Source organism: Melanerpes formicivorus, unplaced genomic scaffold (genome assembly GCF_026170545.1).
Source record: "Melanerpes formicivorus ecotype bairdi unplaced genomic scaffold, bMelFor1.0.p_v2 SCAF_23, whole genome shotgun sequence".
Lineage (NCBI taxonomy): Eukaryota > Metazoa > Chordata > Aves > Piciformes > Picidae > Melanerpes > Melanerpes formicivorus.
In genome coordinates this window covers 5,345,165-5,367,037 of record NW_027142375.1, presented here as the reverse complement: position 1 = coordinate 5,367,037, position 21,873 = coordinate 5,345,165, and the positions used below count along the sequence as shown (strand labels likewise).

The 21,873-nt window shown below is 45.5% G+C and overlaps 1 protein-coding gene across 1 annotated transcript in view; it reads right to left on the bottom strand.

Annotated features, from left to right (window-relative positions):
• The window catches only part of JAZF1 (JAZF zinc finger 1), a 198,979-nt gene extending 193,274 nt beyond the window's left edge, over nucleotides 1-5,705 (bottom strand). The window contains exon 1 of the mRNA XM_068152376.1: nucleotides 5,476-5,705. Within this exon, the coding sequence (XP_068008477.1) occupies nucleotides 5,476-5,590 (115 nt within the window). The 5' untranslated portion in view covers nucleotides 5,591-5,705. The remainder of the gene's footprint in view (nucleotides 1-5,475) is intronic.
• Nucleotides 5,706-21,873: the final 16,168 nt, after the last annotated feature.

Below are 21,873 nucleotides of genomic sequence, written 5' to 3'. Positions count from 1 at the left end.
AGAGTTACATGATGGCAACCACTTAAAACAATGTTCACACTCTTCTGAAGAGCTCAGCATCCAGCGAACAAAATCCCTGCTACAGACCTAAGTTTTCTAGGGCCTTCCATAGATGCTGGTGTGCTGCCTCTCATCCTAATGCACAGCACCCTGAAGATACTGCACTTTTTGACACTTACACACCATACTGCAGGCTCCAGTGTAGAAGTTGCCATCTATGTGATGTTGCACTTTCTCCAACGTGCTGGTGGAAGTTTGGGGAATGCAGGAGAGCGAAGCACACATTTTAGGACTACAGAATGCCATTTTTGCATGTGCTCACAACCAGCTTGCAATTCAATACCTTTTGCTATCAAAGTGAGGACAAAGCACAACTGTTATTAGCATTTCTGAGAAAGTATTGAGGAGGCTAACTTTAAACAAGTTGCATGCATTCAGCCAATGGATTATTAAACCACTCAAGCTCTTTGCTGTGGCCCCCTGACTGCTTAATATTAAATAAGAACTGAAGTCACTGAAAATAACAGATGTCAAAGTTACCACCAGACACAGAATTTCATATGCTTCTTTTTCCCCTCTGTAAGCCTGAACTTTAGAGAGGGGTAATATATGATATGCAAGATTTTGTTCTGTCTTGTGCAGCTATTCTTTTATTGAAGTTTTATCTTTCCTGCTAATCCTATCACTTTGGAAAGCAGCTGCCTCTTCCCACAGCAAGTCCTGTTCTGTTGCAAGACAGCTGTTGGGTCAGTTTTGAAGAGAAACATCACAGCTCCCAGTTCTGACAGCACTACTGCACAAATACCTCACTGGAACCTATCCAACGCTGGGACTTCTTACCAAGTCATGATGGAATGTTCAGCAGCAGTAGATCATCTTAGTTCGTGTAATTACTGTATAAGCAGATGGCCTTTCGCTTTTCCTTCAAATTCTTCTAGCAGCTTCAGTGTAATGCAATTAGCAAACTCTACTTTCACTGAAGTAAGAGCATCTTCAGATTTATCTTTATCTCTTTACATCCACTCTTCCATCTCTTTGGGTCCACTACCCAGGTACTCATTTCATTTACATCCATTTCCTCAATGTTCATTGAGTCTCAAAAGAAGCAGGTCTGCTCACATCAGCCATTGAGCTGCACAGGTGCATATGGCATGTCAGGACTCATCATAAACCAAGTGAACACACAATGGCTCATACGAGCAAAATCCTCATCTGTACATCTGATTGAAAACAGCCTTCAACTACAAATACAAAGCAGAAATTAAATAAATAGATGTCAAAACACAATTAAGAAATCCAGCTTAAATACTGGCTTTTCAGTTTCAGAGCAAGCTTTGTGCTAGCAATTAGCTTCAAGGAGCTACTCAACGCCCCCCCTTGTAAAGCATGCAGTTCAACTATGGGTACGTTGAGGAGGAATCAAATCACAGAGCAGGGAGCTCCCCAAAACCCCCAGAAACAAAAGTGTATGACCCTCTGAACTGCTATGAACAGCTGAAAATGCTCCAGAAGATTATTTGTACCAAATGAAGATTTCAATGTCATTTCAGAAACACTGTGGAACCAGAGGTGCCATTCTTAACGTCACAGCTGGAAACAATACCAGTACTGCAGAAATGCAGTGAAATTTGCCATCTTGTCACGGATGAATACTCAGCAGTTCAGGACTGGAATTTTCTTTTCCTCCCCTCATTGCTTGACAGTACTTTGGGGATTGACTGGTTTAAGTCCATGCCATTCTATAGTGTGAAATGGGCATATAGCAGTAAATTAGGCCTTTTTGCTCCCAAACTAGAGACATTAGAAAATGCAACCAAACTACTTAGAAGGGATCAGAGCAGCCAAAACCTGGAAGTAGAGAGATGGCCTAGAGAATCAGGCTTAAAACTCCTCAACATACCTGCAGAGAAGGCAACAGCACTTCAGGTTGCTTGGACAACTTGCTAGTAGAAAAAAAACTCCCAGAAAAGCATTTAGTAATCAGCAGTTTTAAATCAATGCCTACTTTCAGCCATGGCCACAGAAGATGTGAATATGCTGTTTGACAGTATTGCTACAGACTTAAAAAGCTCCTCCTGCAGAACCCGGTGTCATTGCAGAGGACACCAGCAGGACCTTATGGAGACCCTTGAGCCAGCCTAGTTCTTCATAAGCCTTTGATACATAAATGCAAAACCTCAGAAAGCAGCTGACATGCTGACAGGCAGGTAGCACCACTCAGAGTTGACTGTTTCATCCAATGGGCACAACTCTCCCAGGCTGTCTGCACTGATAACTTTTCCAAGTAAGTGGTAGTCTATCAGGCAACAAGTAAGACGTAGGAAGAAAAAAAACCAAACCAACAACCAAAAAAAAAAATCACACATGCATTATTTCAGTCCTGTATGATTATTCATCAGTGTTGTAACAAAAAAATTACAGAATCCCTGAAAAGCCAACAGTATTCTGTCCCCAGAATGCCAAAGCAGTGTTTTGTCTCCTTATCCTGAGTTTTATTTGAAAGGCTGACCAACAAAAAAGGTCTGTTGACAAGTACTTGTTCCCACTTTTTTCAGAGATGCAGCTCTGAAAAATGACCAAATTCCCACCAACACTCCACTGTGAATGATTATTAGCCCATCCTATCAAACGTGGCAGAGCAGCAGCACTGCAGACGACCATCAAGAGCCTGTGCCGTACATGCCCCCCACACACACTCAGAGCTGTTCATAACACCAAGTTTGTTATCTGTGCTGTAACACTGTCTGCCCAGCAATGGCCCACTTCAGTTTAAACTAATAATGGAATCTAACTCAATCAAGTTTTCTTTATTCCTGCAGCACACACAGAATGTCCAAAGCAATGTATTTTTATATGGTACATTACTCTTCGCTCTATATGCCATAAACTAGGCAATGTTTTAAGCAATAAATTTTAGCACACATTTCTAGACCTGAATGACAGGAAAAAATCGGACACTATTTGCATCAGACTTACTGAGAAAGTGATTCTAACATAAGTTCCTATTCAGACATTTGCACCTTTATTTTCCAGCTGCCTTTAAAATATTGTCTTTTGGCTGAGCACTTATCTGATTGAGTTTTCATAGAACCTTATCCTCCAGGCTGCTTTAGACGTCCCTTACATGCACCATACCACAAAGCTGAGCCTCCATGTGAGAAACGGGATCCGTACTTGGTGTCACCAGTGCAACCCTCCACTGACTTTTCCAGTGTTTGATATAGGTGAGTAAGGCAACCTACCCATATCTTGTATTGAGAGGCAACCTGCCATCACGCTGAGGTGAAACATGAAAGATAGAGCATGAGTAATTTTACATCATTCTCCACCAGTCTGGACACCATCACCTGCATGTGTGACATTGCGTGCGCAGCCTTTGAGCTGTGTCCTGCAAGTCTTGGCAAATGACAGTCAAATGTATGTGTGTGTGTTCCATCTGTAACATTTCAACTTTGAGATAAAGTGATGAATACTGCCTATGAAATTAAACACACCGTGATTAAGAAATGGCAGTAGTTCTGCAGAAAGTTCTCCCAGAACCACTGATTGGGGATCGAACAGCAACACACAAACCAAGCGGGCTGGGTGGTATCTTTTCTGACAGGCAGCGGGCTGTGGCACCTAGGGGCTGATAATCCACTTGAGGGATACACAAGATGACTTACACGCTTTCATTCTGGGAAATTGCTTCCCCTCGGCTTTTCTGGTGTAATGTGATGCACAGTGTAGGAAAACCTAAAAATAAGATTCAAAGCAAACTCTTGACACTATCACAACAGTGTACTCGCAGCACACAGTCGTAAATTACAGAGTCTTGTGGTATGTGGTTTTGTTACCTCATACTAGGCATCGTGGTGATTATGGGAACCACACCTTTCATCTTGCTGACCTATAACATTATATTAATGTAATGTTACACTTGCAATTTAAGCTTCAGTGATTTTTTTTTTTCAGATAGTGAAGCTTGCCTATTAAAGCTTAATAAACTGAAATGCGTGCTAGCTTCATCCTTTTGCAGCAGCACGTTGTCTCCTGATTTTACAACTTGGTCTGCTTCAAAGAATCAGCTCAATTTCTGACAGTTTAAGCACTGCATTTTATTAGTAAGAGGTGAAAGCCGGTAAGTTTTAGGAGGGAGGTATCCCAGAAGCCAAAACAGCACACCTGCGGAGGCGAAGAGCAAAGGTGTGGGGCAAAGGCTGCCCAGCGGCTGGACCGTGCCCAGCTGGAGCCGGAGCGGGGATGAGATGCTCTGCTGGAAGCCGGGAGGGAAGACGCGGTGCCGTGCGCCAGACCCACCAAGCCGACACGCCTCAGGCCAGGCCGGGCGCGGGCAGGCCGGTGCGGCCGGAGCCGGGAGAAGCAAAGTTGGCGTCCGCGGCCGGCCGAGAGCCGCACCGCCCCCTCCTCCCCTGGGCACCGCCCGCGCTGCCGAGGGGCGGCCCCGGCGGCCCCTGCGCACGCTCCCGCCTGCCCGCCCATGAGGCGCCCTCCCCGGGAAGGCACTGACGAGTCATCGCCCGGCCGCCCGCAGGCCCGGCGGCGTCCCCGCCCCCGCGCCCCTGGCGGGACGGGCGGCTGAGGGGAGCGGGGGGCGGCGGCGGCCGACAGAGCAGCGTCTGCTGCGCGGTGCGGGGGGAGCCTACAGGTGATGATCTGGCGCGGCACTGGCCGGCCCGCTCTCTGCGGCCTGGCCCGGGCTCGGCGACTAGCGGCAGCGGGTCCCAGCGCGGCCGTCTTCGCCTCCCGCCGGGCTGGTCCCGGAGGCTGCACCGGTGGCGCGAGCCGCCAGCCCCTCCCGCCGCCGCCGGGCTCTGTCTCCACGCCCACCGCGCCGCCGGCCCCGATCTCCCTCACTCCGTCCGTCCGCCGAGAGGCGCCTCCCGCGCTGCGGCTGCCGGTGCGGCCGGAGCGCAACCCGTCCTCCCCACCACACCTAGCAACAGCGCTGACAGGACGCAGTGGCGGCGGCGGGAGGAGGAGGAGGAGGAAGCGGAATGGCTGCCGCGGCGGCGGCTCCCTCCCTCCCCGGAGCCCTGACAGCCAGAGCCGGGGCGGAAGCAGCAGGCGGCGTGCTGTGCCCGTCCTCCTCCCTCCTCCACCGCCTCCTCTGGGCTCCTGCGCTCTCTCCTGCCAATGCAAACTAACTCCCCCTCGCCAGGGCCGGCGGCGGGCTGCACGCCTCCCCCGCACCCACCCATGCCGCCGCCGCGCCACACGCCGCCTCCCTCAGGAGCCCTCCACGTCGCCCGCAGGACCGCTCCTGCCGCTCCTCACCCACCGCCCGCCGACCTTCCTTCCCCGGCGGCCGCCACCGCGCCCCGGCACCCGCTGCACCTTGTGCCCCCACACCCCGCCCAGCGCTGCTGCCGCACACGCGGCCCCCACGCCCCCCGCCGCGGGGCGCCCCCGCCGCCTGCCCTGCCCTACCCTGCCCCGGCCGCGTCCCCTGCCCCGGCCCCGCCGGGCACTCACCGATGTGGTTGTCCTCGATGTGCTCGATGAGCTCTGCCAGGGTTGGGAAGTGGAGTCCGCAGCCCCCGAACCTGCAGGCGTTGGAGAAGAAGGAGGCGGCGGCGATGCCTGTCATGGTGTTACATCGAGATCCCCCTGCGGTGCCTGCTCTGCCAGGGCCGCCGGCGGCAGGGCGGGGAGCAGCGGGGGCAGGGGGGAACGGGACGGAGAGAGAGAGATGGGGAGCGAGAGAGAGGGTGGGGGTGGGGAGGAGGAGGAGGTGGCGGCGGCGGCGGCAGCAGCAGCAGCAGCGTCGGGAGCGGCGGAGGGGAGGGACGGGCTGGGTGGGGGGAGATGAGGCAGCCGCAGCTGGGAGGAGGGACCAGCGCGGCTCTGTAACAGCTGTGCTGCCCCGGCGGCGGCCGCCGGCAGCGGGAGGAGCAGGGCACCCGGGCCGCCCTCCGCGCCCGCTGCCGCCGAGGGACACCCGCGCTGCCTCGCCGCAGGGGTGGCGGAAACCGCGGTCCGGCAGCGAGCCGGGGTGGGGAGGGGAGAAAGACGCGCCCTGCCGCTAACTTTTCCCCGTTAGTCTTTCACAGGCGGCGGTGGTACCAGGGGCTGCCGCAGCGGCTGGCGGGGAGGCGGGAGCTGCGGCTGGGGTAGGTGCTGGGGCCGAGAAGGTGGTGCCCGCTTCGAGGGGCTCTCTCGACCGCTAGGAGTTGGCTCGTAACGCGGCCGTCACATCCACCATACTGCGAGGATGCGACCTGCCCTCGCCGAGGTCGCTGAACCCAGGGGCGGTCGCTCATTCTCTGAGGGGAACCGAGGCCGGCAGACCCAGCCCTCACCTGCCCGGCGACGAGCCGGAGGCCTGGGGCACCTGCGCGCCCTGCGGCCGGCCAGGCCTCGGGGATTACGAGGTCTGCGTGCCGCCAGGTGGGCTCTGGCTGACCTTCCACCCCGAGCAGCCGGTTGCCGCCCGGGGGCCGGATCCTTCCCGCCTTCTGCCGGCGGCCGCCAACATGCCCGCTCAGGCGGGGCAGGGGTGTGAGGCTGCGGCCCTCGGGGAAAAGTTTGCAGCAGCCGCACGCACCTTGCTCCCAAACCTGCCGCCTTTGCGCCTTTTTTTTCTTCTTTTTTTTTTTTTTTTTTTTTTTTTTTTTTCCCTCTCCAGAAAGCTATTCAGCAGAGAGGCTGGCTGATTAATTGATTTTAATGAAGATCTCCCTAGGCTCAAATTTGCAGACAGCTTTATTTAAAATTAAAAGGGAAAAAAAAAAAAAGAGAGAGATTGTCAGGAAGGTGCCTTTTTTTTTTTTTTTCTTTTTTTTTTTTTTTAAATTTTTTTTTCCCCACATTTATAAAAGTCTGCAGTAGTATTAATGATTTTGAGCGAAAGTGTGACTGAAAAAAGCCTCCAAATCTGCACAGGGCACTCTTAATTGTCGAGTCGTAAGTGATGCCACAGAACCCACTGGTGGATAGCAGTCCCAGGCTGTTCTCATCTCTGCAAGGTTAAGCATGTGCGTAAGAATAATCAGAGCCTTTGCCTGTTGTTAACTGTATTGCAGATGGGGATGTTCCTAATGTTGCTGTGGGAGCCAAAGAATAGCAAAGCCTGGAAATGCAGTTGAATGGGTAGTGAATGCAAAGACTAGCATTTGCCTGTTTGCTTAAAGCATGAGAAATGATAGCATTCCTGGTGCCCTGTATATTAGAGAACCTATAGTTTGTGGTGAGAAAACAGTATTTTAGTTGTTTTCTTACACATTCACTTCAATATTTTTCTAATGTTGTGCCTTCATCCAGCTCTTGATGTATGAATCTGCTCCATTGAGTCTGTCAGAGAAAGCAAAAGCAAGCACAAACCCAACTTTCCAGAAAAATCACAGAATCATAGAATGGTCTGGGTTGGAAGGGACCTCCAAAGGTCATCCGGTCCAACCCCCTCTGCAGTCAGCAGGGACATCCTCAACTAGATCAGGTTGCCCTCTGAATATCTCCAGGGATGGGGCCCAACCACCTCCCTGGCCAGCCTGTTTCAGTGGTCTACCACCCTCATAGTACAAAACAAAACCAACCAACCAAAAAAAAAACCAACTAAACCAAAAAACACCAAGCCACAACACAACAAAAACCCCCAAGCAACAAGAACAAACCCACAACAACAAAAAAAGTGAGAAAGTCTTCTCTTACTTGAATACATAGAGTTAGAATCTGCATAAGCCATGAGATGCTGAATCAAAGAACTGTAACAATGTTGCTGATTTTACACTGTTTTAAAAAGCCAGTAAGATGGACACAGGGTAGTAGGGTTGACTGTGGTCCGCCTGTAGTCTAGAGGGTTGAGGAACTGCTGCTCTTAGGTGTTCCATGAAAATGTGTAATTCTTCTGAAGAATGCAGAGGGGTTTGATATCAGACATCTGCCATTTGATCCACCTGTTTCAAGCACGCTATTCTAATTTCTCCACAGTCTTTTTGATGTTATCAAAGGAACTTGCTTGCTCTGAGTTGACTCAGCAGAGTTGCCCCTGCTCAAGACCATCATCCAGGAAACTCAGCCCTCACAAGCTGCTGTCACGAATAACACCACAAAATCTGGTATGTGCAAGTATGTGGCCAGGTGATCAAGACATAAAGCAATAAATAGGGAGTGGGGAAAAGGATTAAAATGGTAAGAGAAGCATCTTCCCTAGCAAGTTGCAGTTTTGGAGGCTAACTTGTACCATCAAATTCATGGGCCTTTTAAAACCTGCAGTGGTTTTGTTAAGCATGAACTATAGATCCTGTGTTTTTGCTTGTGTATGACTAGGTGCTGTTCTCAGTGGGGATTATCTGCACAATTCCAATAGAAAATGTTCTAAGGCAGGAAATCAAGAATATTAAATAGAAGAATTCCATGTGGCTGATCAAGGCCAACTGATGCATGATTTAGTCTATTTGTTATGAAACAAAACTAATGGACATTGGGTTGATCTTAACAACTTTTACTAGTTGTTAAAGAACACTGGTCACCTACAAAGAAATCAAAATGGTTTTGCAGCTCTCAAGTGAAAAAAAAACCCTCCATGGTTAACCAGCTGTAATAATAGACAATTTAATGATTGCTTTCTGATGTGTGAACTTGTTCAGTTAACTGCAGATCTCTCTTCATTCTTTGTTTGCTAAATTCTCTGGATTTTTTTAGACCTTTTGAGCTAGGGAGAGCACTTAACTCTTGCAGCAGTCAAGAATAGCTGGAAAGTCAGGAGTTGTTTAGTATTCCATAGAGTATGAATTCAGGTTGGTATTTTTGTATGAAATTACTCCTGTTCTGTAGGGCCTGGTTTTGTAGATACTTGGCTTTGATGACTTCACTGGAAGTTGTTAGGACAGCTAAATCCCTTCTGATTTTTTTTAACTCCCTACAATTTAAGCACTTCAAACACTTTCCCTGTTGCTGTTTGGTTGGTTTTGGTTTGGTTTGATTTGTTTTCTTTCAGAGAGTCAGGAGGGCTTACTTCCCAGCAGAGTTAAGGGCCTTCTGCCTCTGGTTTTGGTGTCAGGGACAGGGACTGGGCAAGGATCCAAGCTCGTGATGGACGGGCATGAACAAATCCAGTGAAAAATGCCCCAAATGTAACTCTTCTTATCCCTGGTTCTCTGTTGTTATCATGTTATAACCTGTGTCTTGCAGACAAAATACATTATGTCCTGATAATAAGGGGTGTTTGTAGAAAGAACACATACTCTTCTCAGTGTACTTGTTCTTCCCTCAAGCATCTGTGAGACAGAGTAATTCCATCACACTTTTCAGCAGTAGTTTACCCAATTAAATATGAATGATCATTTTCTTAGTCAAGCTTACTAGGATAGAGAACTAGAGCATCCATAAAACAAACTGGCAAACTAAGAGCAAGTGCTCCAAAGTTGCCCCTGATGTTTTGTTCTGTGGGAGAAATAAATAAAAATGAGATGGAAGTGATTTGCCAAGCCAGAGGTGAGTGCTGAGCCAGAGGTGATAATAGCTGTCTTAAAGGATACTACAAAAAAATGGAGCTGGAGAAAAGCTCAAATGGCTGGTGGGCCCTGTTTCAGTTGGGTTTTTGAAGAAGCTATTTTGAAGGCCCCTAAGACCCTTAGTGTAACAATCATTTCAGCTTAGGCAGACTCTTGGGCAGAACTGGAGAGCAGGTCTGCGTGTGAGAAGAACGATGTGCTGCTACTCAGACCTCCATACAAATCTGAGTGCTGATTACCTGAATAGATTTCTAGATCATCTGATTATCTGTTTATAAATGCAGATGTTAGGACTGCATCTTTCTGTTACCTGCTTCATATCTTTGTACCTCATTAAGGTCCATTGTGATAAAGTAAGAAGCATGTTTAGGGTAATTTTAATTCATGTCTTCCTTAAATTGGTCCTGTGGTCTTGAATACTTTATCTCCTTGGATAGTTTGACATTTTTTAATATCTTTTCACTGTTGGTCTTTCTAATAACCAACTTTAATAACTCAGTTGTTCTATTATGGTAATTAACTTCTCTAACTGCTGGGCATTATCTGAGGACATAGTGCTACCAGCTACTCATACTATTCTGGATTCCCAAAAGCTGGTTTTTCTGCCCTAATGCTCTCTGGAAGGCTAGAGGTCTGAATTTGAACAACTTGGTAGTTGCTGCCCTTGGTGCTTTGAGAGTGATAAGGCTTTTCTTGAAGTCACCACCCCTCTGCCATGTAGCAAGGAAAAGCCAATACTTGCTTCAGAGTCTTGCATAAACCAGTTTAAGCACTTGGTGTTTAGCTGCATTTATAACAGTGGAACATTCCTGAGAAGGTTGTTGCACAAGGAAGACATGAGTCTGTGTAACCTTTTAAAATCACAGTCTTACTACAGTTCTGGTTTGTACACTATTGAAGTCAAGTTGAAAACACCTACATGTGTTTGCTGTAATGAAAAAGTAAACCCAGGTTGTTTGGATATTCCAGAGAAATGCTTGGCAACACCTTCCCCTAAAAGCAATTACCAATTCATATTTCAATAACAATTTTGATCATTTTATTTCTGCTTGCCTCTGCATACTGGTCATACAAGGAATGTCACAGTATTTGGGAGGATTTCACATCACAGATACAGCACTGCTGCAAAGTAATTATACGAGTAAAGCATATTTATGCAGTTTGTGTCACGAGAATCCTATTTTTACTTTATATTGCTGAATTAGTTTTCTCTTGGCAGTGCACTGTCTAGCTTCAGGGTGCAGTGGAAAAACAAAATGTTAAGCTGGAAATGTACTGTATTCCCCAGTAGTTCCAGATGCCCCAAGACAATAGATAGAAATCCTGCTTAGCTGAACTTGCTGAGTGACTTTCGCATTTTCAGAAGGACAGAGCTTCAGATAAACAGATTAGAGCTGCCTTTTTATTTCCAGTTACCTGTAGTCTTGAAGGTCTCTTCCAACCTGGTCTGGTCTGGTCTGGTCTGGTCTATTCTATTCTATTCTATTCTATTCTATTCTATTCTATTCTATTCTATTCTGTTCTTCAGTATCACAAGGTTTCTTAAGTCATCTAATTAATTCAGAGAGCAGTGAGTTAAAGCTACAGTAGCTGGTATTAATTCTGTCATAGAAATGCCTGACTCGAATGGGTCCTCTACCCACCATCCCTTCTGACATGCATTTAGGTTGGAGATTAGGAAGAAGTTCTACAGAGAGAGAGTGACTGCCCATTGGAATGGGCTGCCTGGGGAGGTGGTGGAGTCACCACCATTGGAGGTGTTCAGGAGGAGATTTGATAGGGTGCTTGGTTGCATGGTTTAGTTGATTAGGTGGTGTTGGATGATGGGTTGGACGTGATGATCTTGAAGGTCTCTTCCAACCCGGTCTGGTCTGGTCTATTCCATTCTATTCTATTCTAATAAAAAATAATTTTCTTGTTTTGTCTGCATCAGGAAGTTTGGAGCTAATGTGAAGTAATAGCTTAAGCCACTGTAACAGCGTCAGTCTGTCTTGGAATTATAAAATGCAAGCTCTTTCAGAGATCTCTTGTAAGCACCTGCAGTTACATAGATATTGAGTAAGCTGCTCTATGCTGAGTACAGGGTATAGTGGACTACTTTATTGAAACCTTGTATGTTGTTTCACTCAGCCTGATATGATTAACATTTTTTTTTAAATAACTGGCAGAAAAACAACACATTTTTGTAAGTTTATCTCAATGAAAGGTAAACTGGTTCTTTACTGGCAGTTAACAGTATAGGCTGAAATGTTCCATTTAACAGCTTTTACAGAATCTCAAAAGTGCAAAGTCTTTTCCACTGATACTTCCTAAATTGAATACTGGAATTCAGGGCATCTACTGAGATAATAATTCATGAAGTCAATTTACAAAGGCCAATTCATTCAAAAATGTACTGAGATTATACTGTAATTTTCACAAAAGTAAACCCTAAATTAGCACAAGTACAGAATCCAGAATTGACCAGGTTGGAAAAGACCTTCGAGATCATCAAGTCCAACCTATCACCCAACACTATCTAATCAACTAAATCATGGCAGTAAGTGGCTTATCCAGTCTCTTCTTAAACACTTCCAGTGATGGTGACTCCACCACCTCCCTGGACAGCACATTCCAATGGCAAATCATTCTTCCTGTGAAGAATTTCTTCCTAGCATCCAGCCTAAACCTCCCCTGGTGTAGCTTGAGACTGTGTCCTCTTGTTTTGTCACAGGCTGCCTGGGAGAAGAGACTAACCCCCACCTTCCTAATTATCTCTATTACAGTACTTCCTAATCATCTCTATTTGAATAAAGTATCATCACAAATGACAGAATGTCAAACTCTTTTCCTCTGACCCTGATGGTCATTTAGGATGTTACAGTTACAAGGTGGTTTAAAGCAATCCTAAGGCAGCTCTAACTTAGATCAGTGACCTGGAGTGCAAAGGCATGAGGCAGAAGTTCCACATGGTTTCATGCCACCTCATATTTTCTTTTATATTTGCCTATTCCTCTGCCCCAGGTCGAAATTTACCTATGGAAATCCAGGTTGTTCATTGGTGGATTTCTCAGTCACAGGCAGCTGTGTATGTTGGTCTGCAACTTCAGAACAGGCACTCTTCTGTTTAGCCTGAGAATTTCCCATTTAAAAATTCTTCACTGAGCCAAGGATACCAGTGACAGGGGAGAGCTCTGCACTAAGGCATAGATGCCAGCAAAGCTTTACTTGCTAAATCATACACAGGGTCAGAGAATCCCCAGTGTTCAAGCAGGCAGTTACACAGGGAATTCTTCCTGTTCTTAAAAGACATGCCTTTCTCATATTCTTAAGTTAGGGAAGAAGAATGCTTTGGCATAAAGCTAATTTACAGCACTAGGAATGGTTTGCAGTCTCTAAGAAAAGGAAAATCAGGTTAACTTCCTTAACAGGAGACTTGGCAATCGTTGTCTGCGGAGCCTGACATCACTGAGGGGAGATCTATGGTTCAGAAGAAGATGTGTTTGCAAATGAAAGCAAGCTCCATCTTAGTAAACCTCTCAAATAATGTTCTGTGGTGAAGGAACTGTCAGAAGCTGAGCTGCAAGAATATTGCAAATCACGTGCAATCACCACCGAGGGTAGTTTGTCAGACAAAGATGTATTTCTTGTGACAGCTTAAATCGGAGATACAAATAACGTGTCTGTTACCATCATGCACGTTGTGAGGAATGAATATGGCTACTGAATTCTGAAAGGAAAAAAAGAGCAGAAGAGCAGAGCAACTAGTGAAAATTTATGTGGTGCTCCAGTAGCAGCTGAGGACCTACAAAGAGTCTGCTCTGCCCTCCACTGAGCAGATTGCTGCACGTTATTTACTTGGAATCACCTGCTCAAATCAACAAATACACTGCATCGCTGGAAGCAGATACTGAACAGTAATAAAAGAGGCAAGATCTGTGGAATACTAAAATGGAATGTTAAAATTGTGCTGTGCAAAAAAAAAAATCCCAAATGAGGAAACTTGCAGGTAAATAGTGCAGTTGCAAGGAAAAATATAAAGGAATGGTGAGAAAATATGTGAACAGTTAGAATAGAATAGACCAGGTTGGAAGAGACCTTCAAGATCATCGTGTCCAACCTATCATCCAACATCACCCAACCAACTAAACCATGTAACCAAGCACCCCATCAAGTCTCCTCCTGAACACCTCCAATGATGGTGACTCCACCATCTCCTCTGGCAGCCCATTCCAATGGGCAATCACTCTCTCTGTGTAAAACTTCCTCCTAACCTCCAGCCTAAACCTCCCCTGGTGCAGCCTGAGACTGTGTCCTCTTGTTCTGGTACTGGTTGCCTAGGAGAAGAGACCAACCTCTGCCTGTCTACAACCTCCCTTCAGGTAGTTGTAGAGAGCAATAAGGTCACCCCTGGGTCTTCTCTTCTCCAGGCTAAGCAACCCCAGCTCCCTCAGTCTTTCCTCATAGGGCTTGTGTTCCAAACCCCTCACCAACTTTGTTGCCCTTCTCGGGACACGCTCCAGCAAGTCAACCTCCTTCCTAAACTGAGAGTTATCTGAGAGAAACATGAGAAAGGATAAATAATCAGTATTGGGGATCTAACACACAAGGGCAGTATTTGATATCTGCCATCCTAGGCAGGAGATGCAGTTGTGTGTCACAGAAACTACGAATGTCCACAGTAAATAAGTGCCAAGGTGACCCAAAGGCTTCCTTGTTTCCCTCAGAGCAATGCACAGTTGTTGAAGACTTCGAGCATTCCTCTAATACCTTTCTGTGTGTATTACACCATGAATCTTATGTTTTAAAGAAAAGACATTTGGCAGGTTGCCACAAAATTTCTCCTTTTCTCCATCTGCATAACAATGTATAAAGGTTGGAAGCTGTGAGATACTCTACTAGTTAAAACCTCACTCCACGTTGTGTACGTTGTGATGTGTACATCCACTGACTTTGGTGTGATCTTAGACATTCAGCACTTTGCAGGATTTTATCTGTGAACAGCTGCAGAAGCTCCTGCTTTACATAAACAGAAAAATAGGCATCATCCTCTCAGAAAGTCATAGGTCTGCTTTATAAACAAAAATGGCAATGCATAATGTGGTATTTGGAAACAAATGGACATTACTCACTCTTCAGAACATCTGATTTGCTTATCCCATGTGAACAAAAGAAGCTAACATGCTTCTACATTAGATACCATGAACCATGAGTGAAGGAAGGCATGAAATAAAAGAGGATAGATTTGTGGTATTTTGATAAGGTGTATAAAGCACTGGTAGAACACTGTAGTGCCTTCTAACTCCCATCTTTTATGTCAGCATCCTGCAAATTTACTGTTTTTTACCCTAAACAAATTAGTGACTGCCCAACAGCATCTTTTCAAACTACAATCTGTAGAAGGAAAGAAAGAAAAGCAGCAACCATGTTGCATGGGCATAGAGATACTTTATGTTACAGAAAGAATGAAAAACGACCACATCCTAAGCCCTGCTCATTTTCAGTTTCTTTCTTACAAAACTCTTCATGGAAATGTGCAGGGACATTATTACCAAGATATATCTACAAATAACAATCCTAATCTTCAGTTATTTTTCCCACTTCTGTTTGTTTAAGTTGTAACTAGACCATGTCCAGCCCCACAAAAAGTTACCAGGCTGGATGTGGCTCTGGCCAGCCTGATCTAGTGTGGGATGTCCCTGCCCATGGCAGGGAGGTTGGAACTAGATGATCCTTGTGGTCCTTTCCAACTCTGACTGATACTATGATACAAAAGTGTCCAAGGACACAGTGAAACAAGAATCCTTATCCCTGCTATTCTCCTTGCACCAAAGAGAACAGAAGTTGTTTACAAGACCTCACTTTGTTTGGCTTTGATGCAAACCATAATTTAATTAAAATCTCTTAGCATGTTAGCTATTTTCTTTCTGTTTCCTCATTGGATTAGTAGTCAGATGTAGCTGGTTGGTGTTTTGGTGTGGTTTTGGTTTTGTTTTGTGCGTGTGTATGTGGGTTTTGGTTGGTTGAGTTTTGTTTGTTTGGGTTTTATTTCTTTGGGTTTTGTTTGGTTGGTTTGGGTTGTTTGGTTTTGTTTTTTCTTGGTCCTTTTGAGCATTGTCTGAATAATTTTTTTTCATGGATAAAATAGATTCATTGAATGGTTTGGGGAAAGAACCTTAAAGATCATCTAGTTCAAATGCCCCTGCCATGGACAGGGACTCTTTCCACCAGGTTGCTCAGGCCTCATCCAACCTGGCCTTAAACATCTCCAGGAAGACTCACAGAATGGCTTAGACTGGAAGAGAGCTTAGAAATCATCAGCTGCAACCTCCTCACCATGGGCAGGGACAACCTCCCTGTGGCAACCTATTGCAGTGTCTCACTCCCCACAGGACAAGAAGTGACTTTGTGTTCTTCCTTCCTCCACAGATCCCTAAATGTTCCCTGGCTTTTGCAAATGGTACCTTTAGCAAACTACCAACACTGTGGAATACCTGAGGCTGCTGAAGGGCTGTGAGGTGTTAAATGCCCTAGCTGGAGAGGGAACAGAACAAGAGCCATACTTAAACTCAGCACACTATGTACATTAGAATTACTCTTTCAGCTGAAGTAAAGCATGATAGATCTGTAAAAGCTGTTGGAAATTCTATTTAGGGCAGGATGTCAGAGAGAAGAGTAGAGCAGACCATGCAGTGTAGAACTCTGACCATTAGAAAACAGAATTTCTTTTAGTAATTAAAAAATTCTTCCAGTGAGATCTCAAGCTTTTAAACAAAAAGAAACAAACAAACAACCAACCCTCCTATAAATCTCTGCACATGTCGTTCACCTGCTGAAGCTGTTCCTTTCAACTCGGACAAAAGCAAAGCAATCAGGTTGCACGCTCATGCAGGAATTGGTTACAGCTGTACAAGCTCAGTAGTGGGAAGAGGTCCTTCTTTCTAAAGGTGGGGCTTCTTTCCTTGAAAATAAAACTAGATGGGGGCAACTTGCTGGGCCTGATTTACGCCATGGGTTAGTTGTTTGGGTGGGTTGGATTGGTTGATGGGTTGGACACGATGATCTTGAAGGTCTCTTCCAGCCTGGTTTATTCCATGTATTCTATGTGTTCTACTCAGAAATGCAACTGGGTTTCTTAAGATTAACTTTTTATTTCAGCACAAGGTTTGATTTTTTTTTGGACACTGCTGATTTGGTGGTTTTTTTTTTTCAATAGCCTATCTAAAGTTTATGTAGCTAAAGATTTAATACTGTCTAAAAGTTTCCAACCAGGACTTGTACTGACCTAAATACACTGTGGATTTATATTGTTTTAAATTTCACTCAAGCCAATGCAACTTCTTTGTGCAAACAATCTTTGTGTAACCACTGAAGGAGAACAGGCACTAATGAGTACCCAGGCGAGGTGTGACATCCTTTAGAAGTCTTTTCCTTCTAAAATGAATAGAAGCTAGGTTACTTGAGTGATCAGGAAGAGATCTGGAAGCTAGAATTCTGCCTCTAGAGAATACTTATAGTACTACCTCAAGAACCTCTGCAAAGTGGTCTTCCAGTATCTGGAAGGGGCCTTCAAGGAGGCTGGGGAGGGACTGCTCAGGATGTCAGGTAGTGATAGGACTAGGGGGAATGGAATGATGCTGGAGGTGGGGAGATTTAAACTGGACGTGAGGAGGCAGTTCTTCACCATGAGAGTGGTGAAACCCTGGAATGGGTTGTCCAGGGAGGTGATTGGGGCCCCATCCCTGGAAGTGTTTAAGCCCAGGATGAATGAGGCTCTGGCCAGGCTGATCTAGTGTGGGGTGTCCCTGCTCATGGCAGGGGTGGTGGTGCTGATTGACAGCTGCCTAAACATGAGCCAGCAGTGTGCCCAGGTGGCCAAGAAGGCCAATGGCATCCTGGCCTGCATTAGGAATAGTGTGGCCAGCAGGAGCAGGGAAGTCATTGTGCCTCTGTACTCTGCTTTGGTTAGGCCACACCTTGAGTCCTGTGTCCAGTTCTGGGCCCCTCAGTTTAAGAAGGACATTGAGACACTTGAACATGACCAGAGAAGGGCAACAAGGCTGGGGAGAGGCCTTGAACACAGCCCTACGAGGAGAGGCTGAGGGAGCTGGGGTTGTTTAGCCTGGAGAAGAGGAGGCTCAGGGGTGACCTCATTGCTCTCTACAACTACCTGAAAGGTGGTTGTAGCCAGGAAGGGGTTGGTCTCTTCTCCCAGGCAACCAGCACCAGAACAAGAGGACACAGTCTCAAGCTGTGCCAGGGAAAGTTTAGGCTCAAGGTGAGGAGAAAGTTCTTCATGGAGAGAGTTCTTCATTGGAATGTGCTGCCCAGGGAGGTGGTGGAGTCACCATCCCTGGAGGTGTTCAAGAGCAGACTGGATGTGGCACTTGGTGCCATGGTCTAATCATGAGGTCTGTGGTAACAGGTTGGACTCGATGATCTTTGAGGTCTCTTCCAACCTTAGTGATACTGTGATCCTTGTGGTCCCTTCCAACCCTGACTGATACTACGATACTATGATACTATGCTATGAAATACCTGCAATACTATTCTGGCCCCATGTAAATCACTGGAAGTCATGCTTGGGTGGTAAACAAAAAGAAGAACAAAGATATCTCTTCAAAGAAAATCTCTGGAAGCTACTTGACTTTTTCAGAAAGGCAGTGTTAAGTGTGTTCTGATCCATTGCTCAGCTGAATAATAGTAATAGAAAACAGAAAATCATCCCCTGACCACACCATTTCTAATCTGTTTTTCTACTATGTAAGCTTTTACCACAATTTGGCCTGCTGTCCTTATATCCATCCCAAACTGCTCTGCTTAGGTTACATGATTGCAGAGATCTACAGAGACACTGTCTTTGGCTTAGAAATGCCTTGATCTCCATTTGCTGAAAGCAAGCTGTTGTAACGCAAACGGAGATAAGCCCAGCCTGGACCAACATGAGACTGTCCTCACCACTTTTTGCTCAAGGTAATTTATATCACTTAAGAAAAGAGTTCCCTCTCACAGTTGGGATAATTATTCTTGGAAGTATGTTAACCACAAAAATAAAAGCAAAACCTTTAGACGGAGCTCATCTACAATCCACAGCGGCTGAAGCCATCCTGTCTTAGAAGGAAGTAAACTTCATAAGGGGGCTTCTCTCCTCAAGGGAATGCTCTGGCTTGTCAATGCCAGCCCACATTGCTGAAAATTGGTGGGGGTTTGGCTTTGTTTATTTTATGTGGTAACTGTTTGAACATTCCCTCTGTGTGTTCTGGAATAATGCTGTGGTTAGTGCTAATTTCCCAAACACTTAATGGCTTTTTAAATAATCTGAGCTTTCCCAGACTTTGGCTTCTACCTTTCTGCCTTCAGCAGGGAAAAGCAACTACTTTGTGTACGATTTTCCACCCAGAATAAAATGTGCCTACAGTTTAAGACCTGTAGATACCTACTTTGGGGGGTTTGTGGGTTGGTTGGTTTGTTTTTCCTCAGATATAAATGCAATTCAATTTAAATTTACAATTAATTGAATAGAAGTAATGTAGGACTGACAATGAAAGTCTAGTCAAAAGGTAGTAGCACTCTGGAATGCAAAATGTTGTTTTCTTTTCCTTTTTCTCTCTCCTCATATAGGTATGCACGTGTAGTACCTGCACATGTAGTATGGAATATCTAAAAACCTTTTCTTGTGAGTTTTGGACTCTCCAATATAACAACACTGACATACTGTAGTGGGTCCAGTGGAGGGTGGCCAAGATGATAAGGATTGGTGCAGCTGAAGTACAGGGAGTGACTTTCTTTAGCCAGCAGAAAGGAAAGCTAAGAGGAGATCAGGGATCTTCTTACTCTCACAACCCACTTCATGGGAGCGTGCAGAGAAGACAGAGCCAGAACCTCCTCAGAGGTTTCGAGTGACAGGACAAGTGACAACAGGCACAAATTGGATCGTGGGAAATGGTGGGTGCTGATTAAGGAAATCTTTTTCACCATGAAGGTGGCCAAACATTGAAACAGGTATCATAGTATCATAGTATCAGTCAGGGTTGGAAGGGACCACAAGGATCATCTAGTTCCAACCCCCCTGCCATGGGCAGGGACACCCCACACTAGATCAGGCTGGCCAGAGCCTCATCCAGCCTAGTCTTAAACACCTCCAGGGACGGGGCCTCAACCACCTCCCTGGACAACCCATTCCAGGGTTTCACCACTCTCATGGTGAAGAATCTCCTCCTCCCAGAGAGATGAGCCATCTCTGGTTTTGGAAAGAGCCTGAACTTGGCTGGACAAGGATCTGAGAAATCTCCTCTGGAGAGGGCATGGATAAAGGCGGAGATCCCTTCTGATACAAATTATTCTCTGATTTTGTGGGTTTAGTGATGCAGGACATAGCCCTCTGAGCAAATTATAAGCCAGTCCTATCCATCTTCTCTCTTCCTGGAATGCTTTCTGAAATCTCAAAATCTGCAAAGAGGATTGTGTTCTCCTCTGTACATTAATGTGGGGCCAGGAAAAATGACAGACAATACTTTACAACCTACAGCATGGGGTTGTTATCTTTAGTAGTCTGGTTGTCGTTTTTACAAGTCCTGTTATGAGTTACAGCTCCAGAAGTAACTTTCATCAGTCTGCTATTGAGACAGGTGATGGCATCCCTTGAGTTCCTTAGGCAAAGATCCTTTCATGTAGCACTCCTTTCCTTCAGGAAAATATTTGTTTTTCCTTCCAATGGAAACGTGCTCCATGGAATTCTATTTGAGATGTCTGCTGAAAGAGTACATTCAGTATACTCCACATTCCTTAAGTGTTGGTCATGCTTCTAGCCCTTGGGAACTCTTGGGGGTTTGGGTTTGGGTTGCAATACGGCCTAAGAATATCAGTTTAAACATTTTCTAAGCATAAATTCTTGTCCTTTTTTATTATTATTATTATTATTAGTTTCAGTGCAAGCCCCAGTTAAAAATAAAATCCTGGCAGTTTTTTAAAAGTCATTGAGATTCTTGTGACATGTGTATCTTTGAATGAGCTTCTGAACATGTAAACTGGACTAGAAATGTTTTGAGTAAGCGCTGCTGATCTTCAGGATTTACCAAATGCCAGATTTCATAGACCAGAATGGTTTGGGTTGGAAGGGACATTGCAGATTCTCTAGTTAGAAAACTCTTGCCATGGCCAGGGACACCTTCCACTAGACCAGGCAGCTCAGGGCCTTATCCATCCTGGCCTTGAAGAGCTCCAGGGAGGTGTAAGCATGAGTACAGAATGAAAATTGTCATTTTTTATTATTATCATTCCATAGGCTCTTGACCTGCTCGTGGCTGTTCTTCGGGGACAGCTCTTCACACTCCACCCCATTCTTGATGTAGAGGGCAAGGCCTCCTCCTGTCCCCGCTTCCTGGTCTCAGAGCAAGAGGCTGAGGGCCCTGGCTGGGACCTGTCCCTCAGACTTTGGTGTGATGTCATTCCAAATCTGGTCACAGGCATTTTCCCTCCCTCATTGCTTTGTCTAGGAATGACAATGGCAATATAACTGAAGCCAAAACTGTAATATACTGTAAATATGATTTATAACTCTTTCAGAGCATTCAAGGCCCATGGGGTTTTGCAGCCTCTGTGTTAATACACACCTTAGATTCTTCAGGTCTCTGTTTTTGTGTTTTGGTTTGGTTTTTTGGATGGGGTTTAAATGTGGCTCCATCTTTTGTGCTTGAGGTTTTACAGATAACTGCTGATGCATACATTTTTCTGGGAACAGTTTCATTGCTGTTCTGTGAATTTGCAAATGGGCTGCATATAACAAACTCAATCTTCACTTTAAAAGGACTGCAGCCTGATCTGCTGAAGAAGATAGTACATTTCTGCTGCAAGATAGGTCAAACGGACAGAAAATGAGCTGATGTTATCTATGCATGTGAGACAAACACACTCAGTGGAGGAGAGGCAGTGGCATATAGGCAACATTAGATAATACAGGAACAACCATAACAGATTTCTCAAAGACAGCAGGGGGTACTACAAACTCAAACTTGTCGGGGTGAATAAATACATGTGGCCTAGAGCAATAAAAACATTCATTGTTACAGGAGATTGCTTTTCTGTGGGCTTATGTCCCTCTTGACAAGTGCTAGTGAAGATATCAAGTCCCTGGAAAATGTTGTCCTCCATTTAATTTTCAGGACATCCTATACTGACTACCTTAGCAGCATGGCTGAACGGTCTATGGGAGCAGTTTCATCTCTGCAGAACTTTGGCCTCTCTGTGAACATGTCAGAGTTCAAAACTTTGTGTTCTATCTGGTTTGGCTTCTCCAACTATCATATCTCCTAAATGGAACAGAAATCACCAAATTAATAAAGTAGAAAGTCTTCTGGCTTGACTCAGATGGGCAGAATCCAACGGCATGAGATTTAATACATCCAAGTGCCAGGTTCTGCACATTGGCCACAGCAACCCC